Here is a 12,934-nt window from a genome sequence, read left to right as displayed (position 1 = left end):
ACGCATTGAGCAATGTTATGCGATTGTTAATATGGCACAAAAAAACACTACGTCACCTATTTTATAAATTGCAACTGGAAACTTGTTAAGCAAAGAGATAAAACCGGATGGAATGTCCCTAAATATCTGACATTACGTTATGTCAAAATCAGTGTTATTCACATAATTTCTCTCTTAAATGTGGCTATTACGCAATTAAACCCTTGTTTAACACCGGCCTTTTTTGTCAACTTTATTCACTATGAAAGTCTTACAAGTGATCAACTTGACCATACAACTATATAGTTTTGATTTGCTTCTTTTTTTTGGCCAATTTATCTACTGGAGTTGCAAACCTTCTAGGAATGAAGCGGAATGAAATACCATCGTTTTTGAAGCTTCTTAACACCAACCTAAGATTTCTTTTCTAATAGATTTCTTTTTTTGTTTTGAATTCTTTTTGTAAGATTTTTTTGAATTATTTAATTATTTCTCGTAATGTTTTTAAAGTTTCTGAGGATATTTTATATTTCCTACAGTTTTTATAATAAAACATATATTTATTCTGTTTAGTTCTTTTTTATAATGACTACGCATTTTATTCTATGAGTTATAGAGGAAACTTTCTTGAAGTAGTTTCTTCAGGAATATCTAAACCAAAGAAAAATTGTATATTTATCCTGAGAACTTTTATCGTGTAGTTTATAAATGTGAATGTGGTTCGTTATAAGGTGGAAACGCACTTTGATTGTTAAAAGCGGCGAACAAGATGTTCATGGTATCATTGTATTAATATTCTAACCTAATTTTCATGTGAACTTTATCATTAATTTCTTTTGAAATTGTATCTATCAGACCATATCTTTAATGGCATAGATATATTTTCTCAAAAAATGTATCTATTACATCATTACACATACCATAAACCATATCAATCAATGGTATTAAAATAAAACACACAACTATATAATTAAATTTATATTGCAAGAGATATTACAAGATTTATCACTGTATTTTTTTTAACTTTTCTTATTAATTGATTAAATGTACTTTTAGTGCCTTGAAATGCTTTATACGCTTGTTATGTAGCAGATAAAACCTCTACGTCTGATCATATATACAGACACCTAAACGGAATCTAAAGAAACATATATTTTATATAATCAATATATAAATATTAAGAAATTTAAATTAAAATGTATTTTCAAATATATTTTCTGTATAAAATATAATTTAACATATACAAATTGTTTCAAATTATAGAAAATAAAGACATGGTCAGGGTTCCTGAAATAGAATAACGAAAGAGATACAAAGAACAGTAAGAAAAATTACAAAGCGAAAATATTGGATGTCTATTAACAAAACTATTATTATATTCATGTGAGTGGACAGAAAAATCAGCTTTTTAATTGATAAAATAATTAGTTTATTTACTAAATAAAATTATGTCATTTGTGTAGGTTTAAAATATTTTTTTTTTCTGAGTTAACCAGTATATCAATGTCACTTAGTACGTTATATCTAACATGTAAGCAATTTGTAGTGATTATGTAAGTTTATGTCAGTTTTAACTACAGAATGACGGGTCAATGTATGATAAAACTATAATTTGTTAGTTTTTATATGATATCTGAAATAAATCAACGTTGATAAATGAATTTTCACAGTTCATCCATATATGTACTGGTCGAGAATGTTGAGATGTGTTAATGTATGACGAATATGTTGATTTCTCGATAAAAAGAAGGGAAATTCTCTAAAAATATACAGACTAATTTTTATTTGCTAACAAAATACGCGAACTATTTTGGATTCTCATTTAATACGTGAACCAATTTATGTTGGATATTAAATACATAATTCGCAGATTTTACATATCATTTTAGACGGCGTTAACTATGTTTAACGGAAGTGACAACGACGTTAATGTTGAACTAAACATGTGTTTAAATTGTGAAAATAAAATTCTTAACTAATTTCATTTGCTAATAAAATACACAAACTATTTTGGATCCTTGTTTAATACACGAACTAATTTTTGTTTCTCATTTAATACACAAACTTTTAGAATTTGCAAATTTTGCCCATCGATTTAGACTATGTCAACTATATTTAAAAGAAGGTGATGTTAGTTTTAATTAAACAGGTGGCTAAACTGTAAAAAGCACACTCACCCTAAGCCAAAACCTTTCAAATCGATTGACTCATAATTCAAGTTAGTTTCAGTTTGAGTTTGGCACCCTAATCTGTTCCAACCTCTTTTATTCTTCAAAATCTATTCATTTTCTTCTTCTTCGCTTTGATTTCCCTTTATATCGCTTCGAAGTGGAGCCGATTTCCATGTCGTGAAAGAGGAAGAAGAAAACTAGGTAATTTTAAACGAGTTTCTGATTTTGAAATTAGTTTAGTGTTATGTGCTTCTGATTTTTATTCTTCGCTTTGGTTGCAGTGATAATGATTCAATCAAGGTTAATTTACATTATGTAAGCATAATGGAGAAGAAAGTTTACTGTATAATCTACCGGGAGGATTTTTAAGGAATTTTTCCTTCATAATTTAACCATATGTTTAACGAAACACTAACATCGTCATCACTTCTGTTAAACATAGTTGACATCGTCTAAATCATGTTAAACATAATTGACGTCGTCTAAATCGATGTGAAATCTGCAAATTTCAAAATTTGTGTATTTAATGGAAAACTAAAATTAGTTCGTGTTTTAAACGAGATCCAAAATAGTCTATGTATTTTATTAGTAAATTAAAATTAGTTCGTGTATTTTATTTTTTGTTTTCTTTTCACAATTTAATCACGTGTGTAATTAAACACTAACGTCGTCGTCAATTCTGTTAAACGTAGTTAACTCGTTTAAAACGATGTGTAAAATCTGTAGATTTTCAAAAGTTTGTGTATTTAATAGGCAATATAAATTAGTTTGTGTATTAAATGGAGATCCAAAATAGTTCATATATTTTTATTAGAAAATAGAAATAGTCCGTGTATTTTTAAAGAATTTTCCTTAAAAAAACTTACTGGTTTGATAAAAAGTACATTGGCAAAACTGTTGGGCTCAATGATTTGTCTCCTTCCCCTATGAGACCTAATTACTAAGCTTTCATAGACCCATATATGAATGAAATGAGATCTCTTCCCCTTAAGAGCAATGATTCTAGATGAATCATATATTGAAGTTTCTGAATATGTTCACTCAAATAAAATAATTATCACCAAGAAAAATCTTTGGTCCAATAAACCTCGTCACTGCTAAAATAAAATCCATCTTCTCTAACGGACCAAGAACATTTCTTTGTAATTCCACATCTATTGCTGTCTCTAGAAACCTTAAACGCCTTGAACCTCTTCCTCTTCAACTCCCACTTCATTGTACACGTGTACTCTGCCCTCCACGACCACAGCTCGATCCTGGCCGTCCATTGGAAGTCATCTCCCTCTTGAAGTGCGCGACCACCGAGATCACCTTGTGGCGAGGTGCACCAGATCACTAAAGGCAGAGAGGAGTTGTCTCTGAAGCTGTTGATAACACGCACGTCGTATTCCTCACCCAGTGACAAAGTATGTGGCTGAAGCATAGACGTCAAGGTCATGATTGATGATATAATGATAAGTGAAAGAAGGATCTTTTTCATAGTTTTCATATTTAAATGCAAAGGTTTAAGTTTTGTTTTTGTTTCTTCTTGTTGTCTAGGGAGAGCAACTTTTTTTTGGATCAATTTAGGGAGAGCTATTTAGAAGAGCATTTTGTATCATATTCGGGAGAACTAAATGATCATAGTGTGTATCACAGATATACTTCTATTCTGAAATCTCTTATAGCTTACCCTTTTTATCAAAAAAAAAATCTCACAGTAATTAAGTAGATTCTTATGTGCATTGAATAATAAGATTTCACAGGTTAAATAGAAATAAATTATAATCTCAATTTTTTTGTTAAAAGAAAAAAAATGGAAACAGTACTATAATTAAAAAAAAATAGAGCAGAACCATATATGAAACTATTAACTTAATATAAAAAGAAGGCATGATAATTAGAGGAAATCAGGAAACAAATTTCAAAGATTAATTGAAAATTACTATATAGATATATACTATATAGGAATATTTCATGATAAACCGAGGCATGCATGATCAGTGATTTGGGCCAAGTTCTTAAACTAATTAACTTTTTATTTCACGTATTGTATATAGGCATTTTATATCTTTTACGAATTCGTATATTGGTATCAATTCTAAAAAACTAGAGCATCATTAGTGGTGTAATATCTTAAATAGATATCTCGTCAATTTAATATTTTATAGCAATAGTTAAACGGTTTCTCTCTCTCATTTCAATATGTTCTCTCCGCTCTCTAGATCTTAAAAGTGAATTGAAGCTTGTCTCCGATTCCGGCAGCACGTGAGCGTGCGTCCGGCGTCAGAGGGTCCCTTTCTTCTCCCTCGTATCTCATCTGATCATTTCTGTTTGTCCAGTCTTTTTCTTTGTTCCGACATGCTCGTGCTCCTGCTGCTAAGTTTCTTCCTGGTGTGAAGCTGCGTGCGAGGTTCTTCTAATCCAGTAACTGTTCGTCTATAGATGCTTATAAACAGTTTGTGCGGACGCCTCTCTTCGGATCTTCCCTTCAGATTCTTTACTAACTCCTTGCTTTGGCGTTCTCTATCTGTTTGGCTTGGTCTTAAGAGCTCAGCTTTTCGCCTCTCTTCACTGACACCGGAGTGTCGCCTTCACATGTTGGTCTTGGCCTTTGGTTCTCAAAGGTCACATGCAGCAAGGTGGTGCGCGGGTTGTTATTCCGGCCTCGATGTCTCCGTCTAGTCTTGCTGTTTCCTAGAACCACTTCAGATATTACAGCTCTAGTGCTAGTGAGCTTAACATTCTTGATAGGTGTTGAGACTAGTTAGTTAGAAGTGTTGATGCTTCCAGTCCATCTTGTGCAGGTTTGGTTGGCAACTGTAGCGAGTACTTGATCATTTTAAGTTCGGTTTCAAGTGTCGTGTGGCGTTTTATACAAGCCGGCTTTGGTGGCATCCGTAAGGTTCATGTTTTTGTATTTGAAACTTTTCCTATGGTTGTCTAGGGCTTCACAGACAAAGAAATTTATAAGCTTCGTGGAGTTCATCGACAATATTTCAGAGACGTCAAGAGAACTCACGGCATCCGAGGCAACAAGGACAACCTCAATTTCTCGAGAATCACGTCGATGTTTTAAGTACAGCAACCGATATCAAAAGAAAACAAAAAAACAGACTAGCGGAACATGCTAGGTTTAGTGAAAAGGCAGAGCGATGATTGTAATAGGTTGATTTTGGTACTTTTGTTCAAACGAAATTGTAGCCGTATTTGATCCTGATTTTTTCGGGTTGATAATATACAAATTTCTATTAAAAATTAATATTTATATTATTTTCTATGTAACTAAATTTGTAAGAAAAACTATACAGCAGGTTACACCTAAATTTTGAGTCTTTCATAATTTTTTTCTTCCTAATTTTTCTTTTTTTAAATTAGCAAAAAAACTAATGAAATAATATTATAAACGTTAACAAAATCATTCAGTAATTACAATCAACATTCAAAAACTAGCACTAGTTATGGCCGAAGCATGCGACTAAGATAATATCCAATACATAACTCTATTTTTTGAAATAAAATAATGGAGTTAAATTTTATTTTAATATTATTCTATTTTTAAAACAACTTCATTTTTTTTGTTTTAGTGGAATGAAGAAATAGAGTTTGGTTCGAAAATATTTTCTAGTACATAAAAATTGAGTATATTTGAAGATGTTTTAACTACGGTAGTGTTAGATACGATAACATATCAGATTATTTTAATTACAAAATGTTAAATAATCTTTAACTAATGCGAAACAAATTAAAAATATATTAACCCAACATTAATTGTAAAACATATAAATCATCAAATAATTTAATACAAAATGATTAGAACTTAAAAGTATGATTTCGTGTTATAGTAGAAATTATTAGATTCTTGAATAAACTACAATTTTAATAAAAAAATACTTTTCATATAACTAGATATAAAATATATTTGATATCCAAATTAAATCTTTCGTTTTATTAATAAATTTATGATAAGAATATAAATCCTTATAAAATTAAAAATGTTATTCCGACATATTATTTTCATATATAATTTAAAGAAAATAAATATTTGTTTTTCAAAGCATGTATAAAAGTCTAGTTGTAACTATTGTGAAATTAGTTTTGCAGGAAAAATCCATAAATTACCTCAAATAAATTTCTTTAGAGTTTTTAATACTTAAACTTTTTTGATCTCGTTTTAATACTTGGATTAGTTATTTTTTTTTCATTTTAGTACATTTACTTTTAGAATTTTGCTCATTTTAATATTTAGAGTATGCTCATTTTAGTAATAGTTCAAACAAAACTTAGAAAATCTCTAAAAGTAAAAAGATAAATCTTAAAAAGTTTCAAATTTTATTTTAATCTTGGTAGCCAAATCAATTCTCTTAAATCTTTTCAGATATCACAACTCGAGATGTTACAGTACTCTTCTGAGTTAGAAGACTGTTCGAGATCAGATAGCTTCACAACTGTGGTCAGATAAAAGATTGGGAAAATTGGAAATATGGAATAAAACAATAGATACATTGTCCCTATGCCATATATTGAACATCAAATTGTCCCAATGCCATAATATTTTTTGTTAACCCAATTAAACCCCCAATATAATCCCAACCCTCTATTTCCTATTGTTTAAAAAAAAAAAATCAATTAAATTAATTAAGAAATAAAACAAACCCGCGACACATTTATCCCCAAATTAAACATATGAACCCTAATCCAAAACTCTCTCCTCTGTTTGCTCGTAGAGAGCAAATCGGCGACCACTGAACAGGCGACGACGCTGCTTCACTTCGCCGGCTCCGGTGTCCCTTCTTCGCCGGGTCCGATATTCATTTGCCCCTCTTCGACTCCGCCGGTGTTTTCTTCTTATACGAAGGCGCCTACTCCTCCTTCAAACTCGACGCTCTCGATCTCAGGTAAGTCGCCGGAGTATCTCACGCTTGTTCCTCCCTGAATTCATTTTTCATTTCTTGTGTCAAATTGGCTTAGAGGTTGGCGATTTAGGGGTTTGGTATCGGACTTGGGATTTATTTTGCATGTCTATGGATGTTTGATTTGAGTGTTTTTAATCTCAATTCGAGTGTAATAGGCTTTGATTTTTGTTTGTGGCACTGATTAGGTTTGTAGGATAGTAAAGTTGCATACTTTTGATGTTTTTGTGGTGAACGAGTTCTTGTCTCAGATTTAAACAGTTTATTGTGTTGTATTTGGTCTCTTTGATGCTAATGGAATCATATTGGATCGGGTTTAACATCGAAAAGCTTGTAAAGGACTATGGAATCATATTTTAATTTTGGTCTCTTTGATGTTAATGGAATCATATTGCTATTTTGGTCTCTTTGATGTAGTGTCGGTTTCAGGATTGGTAAAGACTATCTAGTTTCGGTTTTAGGATTGGTAAAGGACTACGTAGTTTCGGTTTGGGGATTGGAATCATATTGGCTTTGATTTGTTTTCTGGTAGTCGAGTTGTTTTAAATCATTATTGGAGTGTAGTTTTTTCAGATATTGTTTGCATAATTGTCTTTGTTTTGCTTTGACTAACATGTGTGATTTATGAGTTATACTACCACGAGTACTGACTGTGTTGGTTGTAAATGTTTCTTTGTTCACAGGTATCACAATGGATGAGTTGCCTAAATGTCTTTTCAAAGAAGGAACTGAAACGCAAATTGAGAAGGTCAACAACACTTGCCGGACTTCCATACTTGAGGAGGTGGAGAAGTACCTTGAACCAGAGTACAAGGATGTGTTGGCTGATCCGTTATTTGCTCAGGTTATGGCCATTCATGAGCACAAGCTTCAGTATTCGGGAAGAGTGATCCACAGCTTTGTTTGTAAGCAGCTTATCACCGCAAAGCGTCATGAGTTATGGTTCCATTATGCTAGGTGGCCTCTGAGATTTTCAATGCAAGAGTACTTTGCGATCACTGGTCTGAAATATAAGGACGAGCCTGACTTGGAGATTGATGTCTGGAAAAATGATAAAGGGTTTTGGAGTAAATTGCTTAGGAGAGGAGGCAAGATTAGCCTAAACCAAATCAGGACGGTTCATTTGAAATCTTGTAACACGTGGTCTCGTGTTGATAGGCTGAGGTTGGTTTATTTGTGTGTGATTGCTGGTATAGTTATGGCGAAGGATCATAGGGTGGCTATCCCACACAAGTACATCAAGCTGGTTATGGATTTCGATAAGATGAGGAAATATCCGTGGGGTCTTGACTCCTTTGATGCGCTGGTGAGTTCCATTATCGAAGCTCGGGCTAAGGTGAAGAAGAACAGTTATGTCATAGACGGATTCTCGTATGCTCTTCAGATTTGGTTGATGGAGGCTATTCCAGACATCGGTTCTCTTTTAGGGCAGAAACTCCAAGAAGGCGTCACTAGCATGAGATGCAGGAATTGGAAAGGATCTGCTAAGGTTTCCTATGAAGATATTGTTAGCTTGGAGTCTACTTTTGGAACCAAAGTAAGTTTTGTTTCCTTTAAATAATGTGATCGAATTTCATAGTGTTCTTATTGTTTGTGGCTAACCTTTGTTTATCTGTTTTTGTTTGTAGGGAGTTGTGTTTCCATACATCTCTTCATCTGGAAATGGCAGTGTCGTTTTAGATTCTGAGTTTCAGCGAGCCTCTGAGATGAAGGATGAAAGAGTCGATTTGATCATTGAGATGATTCAGAAGAAGTATGATTAGAGTAAGCATGTTTGGGCTTATCAGGAAACGGTACAACCAGTTGAGTCCAGTTCCGAGGAAGATGGTTCCGGCGAGGAAGAGGCAGGAGAAACAAGTGAGAATGAAATGGAAGCAGGTTTTGCAGTATCGAATGTCCACGTTTAAGCCTCCAAAACGTGCACCAGCGAAAACTGTTGAACTCAATTGAGTTCATGATTGTTGTCTTTGATCATTTTGTTTGTTTATCATTTTAATTCATACACTACTGTTTATTAGAGTTCATGAGTATTGTTATGAAAATGGTCTCATTTATTTTAGGGTTTAGGGTATAAGGTTTGTACCCTATCAATTAATTAATTTGATTTTTATTTGATTTAGGGTATAAGGTTTGTACCCTGTCCATTTATTTTGAGTTCATAATTACAATATTGATTTAGGGTATAGAGTATAAGGTTTGTACCCTGTCCATTTATTTTGAGTTCATAATTACAATATTGATTTAGGGTATAGGGTATAAGGTTTGTACCCTATCTATTAAAGCAAATAAGGGTTCAGTTAATAATTACTCTTTAAATAAGAAAGGGTTGAAACTTATACCTCGAATTAGAAAGGGTTCAAACCCTATACCCTAAATCAAATAAAAATGAAATTAATTACAATTTTATATTTATCAATTCAATTATATTGTTTTAGAAATTATGTTTATTGTTTATTAAGTTATAGTTTTGTAATTTCGAAATACATGTTAGTTTAGAGTATAGTATTAGCAACAACAACCTTTAGCTTTCTCATAAACCAATCCCATGAGCGATCATTTTCTGAGTCCACAACCGCAAATGCAATAGGATACAAGTTAGAGTTTCCATCTAAAGCTGTCGCAACAAGTAATACCCCTTTGTATTTGCTTTTCAAAAATGTCCCATCAAAAACAAGAACTTTTCTCATGGCTGTGTGAAAACTTCGTACTGATTGCCCAAACGAAAGGAAGAGAAATCGAAATTTACCATCAACATCCGTCTCATAAAACGTTTCTGTTCCTGGATTAGCTTCTCTCAGCATGTGCAAGTATTTCGGAATTTTTCCAAAACTCTGCTCGGGAATACCTCTAACCACATTAATTGCAAACTCACGAGCATCCCATGCTAAGGATTTAGATATCTCGCAACCATGTTCCATTCTCATTATCTGTATGATATCATTAGTTTTGGGACCTTCTTTCACACCATCATACCTATGCATTATTATACGGCCAATGGTTTTTGCAGAAGCTGTCCGACCACCATTAATCATACTCGAGGCAGCACATGTATGATCCGCCACATATTTTTTGATGATGAAATATGTGGATCCTGATAATCCCTCAGCACGAACACTCCACTTGCAATGGTTGTCAATGCATCGAATATACCAAAGTTTTCTGTCCGATTTCACAACTTTGTAATCGAAGTTATGCTTCATTGCTGACATTTCGAGTGCTGCTTTCAACATCGATTTGTCTAGAAACGTCTCACCCTTCTTCACAACATCGACCAAAGAATACCGAATACTTTTCCCCCTATCGTCTTCTTTTCCAGTTAAGGCGAGATGATCATCTTCAACATTCAGTTTCGATTCAGATGAACTACCACTGTCTTCTCGACGTGAAACCGAGGAAGGTTCACGTAGCTCTCTGAAAGGTGAGTTACTTTCCTCCTTATCAAGGTCAATGTTGTCGTTATTTCCATTCCTTATAGACACACACAACCTTGTCGAAGCTTTTCCACGTACATATGTAAGAAAACTTTTGACGTGCCTATCATTCTCAATGATAACCGGGGGACAGTCAATTCTGCCGATTAACTCCATAGGTAAGTAGCTTAACCCAAGCTCAACCTCGTCTTCCTCAAATCCAAAATCCTTGTAAACCGCAACCCTTAGATCTTCAAAGGAACTTGTAAATTCCACAAGCAATACTCTCCCTCGTATGTTCATATCAACATCAAATCCCCAACCTTTTAGGGGATCAAACTTCCACAACCCACAAGAAGCATAAATATGCATCTTATTCAACAAGAGCTTCAACAATTATTGATGGTTTCAAAAAAATAAGTAGAGATCGATGGATGAGGAAGAAGAGCACGTTTTTAAAAAAAAAAAATTTAATTATGGAAAATATTGATTTAGAATATATTCTCAACAGATTTTGGAGAGATTTTAGGAAAATATATATTTCGATCAGGTAGAATATACATTCTACGGCCGTAGATAGTAGATAAAACAGTAGGTTTAGTAAGGGAAATGGCAGCTGAATGATTCTACCATCGTAGAGTACAGTATTTTGGTACAAACTAGCAAGCATACAACCGTAGATATATTAGGAAACGTAGTTTATGAAATCAACTGGAATCCAGAAATAAGGTAAATGGCAGCTGAATGAATCTACCGTCGTAGATTGGTATTTATTTGGCAGCTGAATAATTCTAAGGTGGTAGATTTGTCTCTGATGGTAGATATAACATTTCTACCGTACGTAGATACCTATGTTACAATTCGAGTGTATAATCTACTATCCGTATCTAGTAGAATATCTGTTCTGCGGTTCGGTAGATCAAAAATGACATTGTGAAATACTAATATTTAGTCAACCAATATATTTTTAATATGATTGTTTCTTGTTTATGTACATGCTGAATATTTTTTCATATTTTTCTGACTGTTAAAATAATTGATATGAATTTTTGAAGTTGTCCAGGGGTATATGAGTCCAAAATGGACCAAAAAGTGATTTATGGCAAAGGGACAATCTACTTGTTTTTTTATTCCGTTTTGGCAATTTTTTCTAAAAGATTTGACTCTCGTCCAGTATAGGTTTGTGTTCGTCTCTTAATTATTATATATATTTAAGTCTTATAAAATACAAATTCTTAGATATCTCTTAAAAAGCACAATATCTCAGTAACACAAGTTTTTGTTTTGTAGTTATGAGATACCATGAAGCGTAGACCAAAAATCATTCTTATAGTCATTTTTCTAGAGTTGATTATCAAATTATTTATTGTTTGAAATTTTGTTCCTTGTTTTGGTTACCATTCAATATAAAAATTGTTACATTCATTCCCTACAATTTTTCCTTCTAATTAATTTCATATCATTCCTTTGGATTCATTTCTTTTTTTTTAAATGGTCATCAGTTGGACCCTTAATATAAAACTCTAACTAAAAGGTAAACAAATCTTTCTATATACGAACCTTTTTTATTCAAACTTTTAAATTTTGAATATAAACATTTTGCTAAAAAATAACTTTTTCAGAAACTTCAAAAAAAAATTCGATCATACTAATATAATTTTATTAAGACAAATTTTCAAACATAGAAGATGAACAATAAAATACACATAAATTTTTTTATTCAAACGCAAAACTTAAGAAATGAAAATATTTAAGGGGCAATAGAACATGGAGTCAAATGCTCAAATATTCCTCGTGGTAAAAAGTTATTCCCATATTCTGCTCTTTAAAATTTATTTATTTTATACTTTTTAATTCAAAATTAATGTAAAACTCTAACTAAAAGGTAAGCAAACCCTCCATATACGATCTTTTTCATTCAGATCTAATGTAAAACACCAACTTAATCGTAAAAAAATCTCCCTAATTACAGAAAACCTAACAGGGAGATTTTTTACATTTATCTTGTATATCCTTCTTTTGATTTCTCTATTTTTTCCTTTTTTTCTCATCTTCTTTAATCGATTTTATTCTTCTTCGATTAGACTGTATACTAGGTATTTTCCTGCACCATGTGCAGTTAATTTTTTTAACAGATAAATATAAATTATTTTTAATTTTTTATTAATATTATAAATTTTATTTTTTCTTATCAATATTTTAATATAAATTTGATTTAACTGAATATTAAAATTAAGATAAAAACAATTTTGTTTATTTTGAATTATATTGAAGAATGTGCATGTATATATTTAAAATTATAATCTTATGGAGATTTTTCTATCTATTTATTTTATTAAATATATTAAATAAATATGTAAAATTGCATTATTGTCAAAAATTAAAATTAAACAATATTTATAAAATCTGTAGATATATATAAGAAACTAATGATTTTACGATTTAATTTGATTTTTTGATTTAATAATTTTCTAAAAATATG

At 31.9% G+C, this 12,934-nt stretch overlaps 2 protein-coding genes across 2 annotated transcripts; one reads left to right on the top strand and one right to left on the bottom strand.

Moving 5' to 3' along the window:
• Window positions 1-3,207: 3,207 nt before the first annotated feature.
• LOC108807760 (S-protein homolog 6) lies at window positions 3,208-3,588 on the bottom strand. Its single transcript, XM_018580006.1, has one exon. The coding sequence runs from the start codon at window positions 3,586-3,588 to the stop codon at window positions 3,208-3,210; it is 381 nt and encodes a 126-aa protein (XP_018435508.1).
• A 3,085-nt stretch (window positions 3,589-6,673) lies between these two features.
• Window positions 6,674-8,920, top strand: LOC108807759 (uncharacterized). The gene is made up of 3 exons (XM_056988850.1): window positions 6,674-7,027; window positions 7,726-8,579; window positions 8,671-8,920. Exons 2-3 carry the CDS (start codon window positions 7,734-7,736, stop codon window positions 8,803-8,805), a joined length of 981 nt encoding a protein of 326 aa, XP_056844830.1. The 5' UTR covers window positions 6,674-7,027; window positions 7,726-7,733; the 3' UTR covers window positions 8,806-8,920.
• The last annotated feature ends 4,014 nt before the right edge of the window (window positions 8,921-12,934 follow it).

The sequence above is a fragment of the Raphanus sativus genome, chromosome 6 (assembly GCF_000801105.2).
Source record: "Raphanus sativus cultivar WK10039 chromosome 6, ASM80110v3, whole genome shotgun sequence".
NCBI classification, from domain to species: Eukaryota; Viridiplantae; Streptophyta; class Magnoliopsida; order Brassicales; family Brassicaceae; genus Raphanus; species Raphanus sativus.
This window is presented reverse-complemented; position numbering and strand designations above follow the sequence as displayed.

Excerpts from the sequence above, each read along its gene's own strand:
- LOC108807760 (XM_018580006.1), bottom strand. The coding sequence starts at position 3,588 with ATGACCTTGACGTCTATGCTTCAGCCACATACTTTGTCACTGGGTGAG.
- LOC108807759 (XM_056988850.1), top strand. The coding sequence starts at position 7,734 with ATGGATGAGTTGCCTAAATGTCTTTTCAAAGAAGGAACTGAAACGCAA. Across the intron at positions 8,580-8,670 it reads AGTCTACTTTTGGAACCAAA|GGAGTTGTGTTTCCATACAT; the intron begins GTAAGTTTTGTT and ends TTTTGTTTGTAG.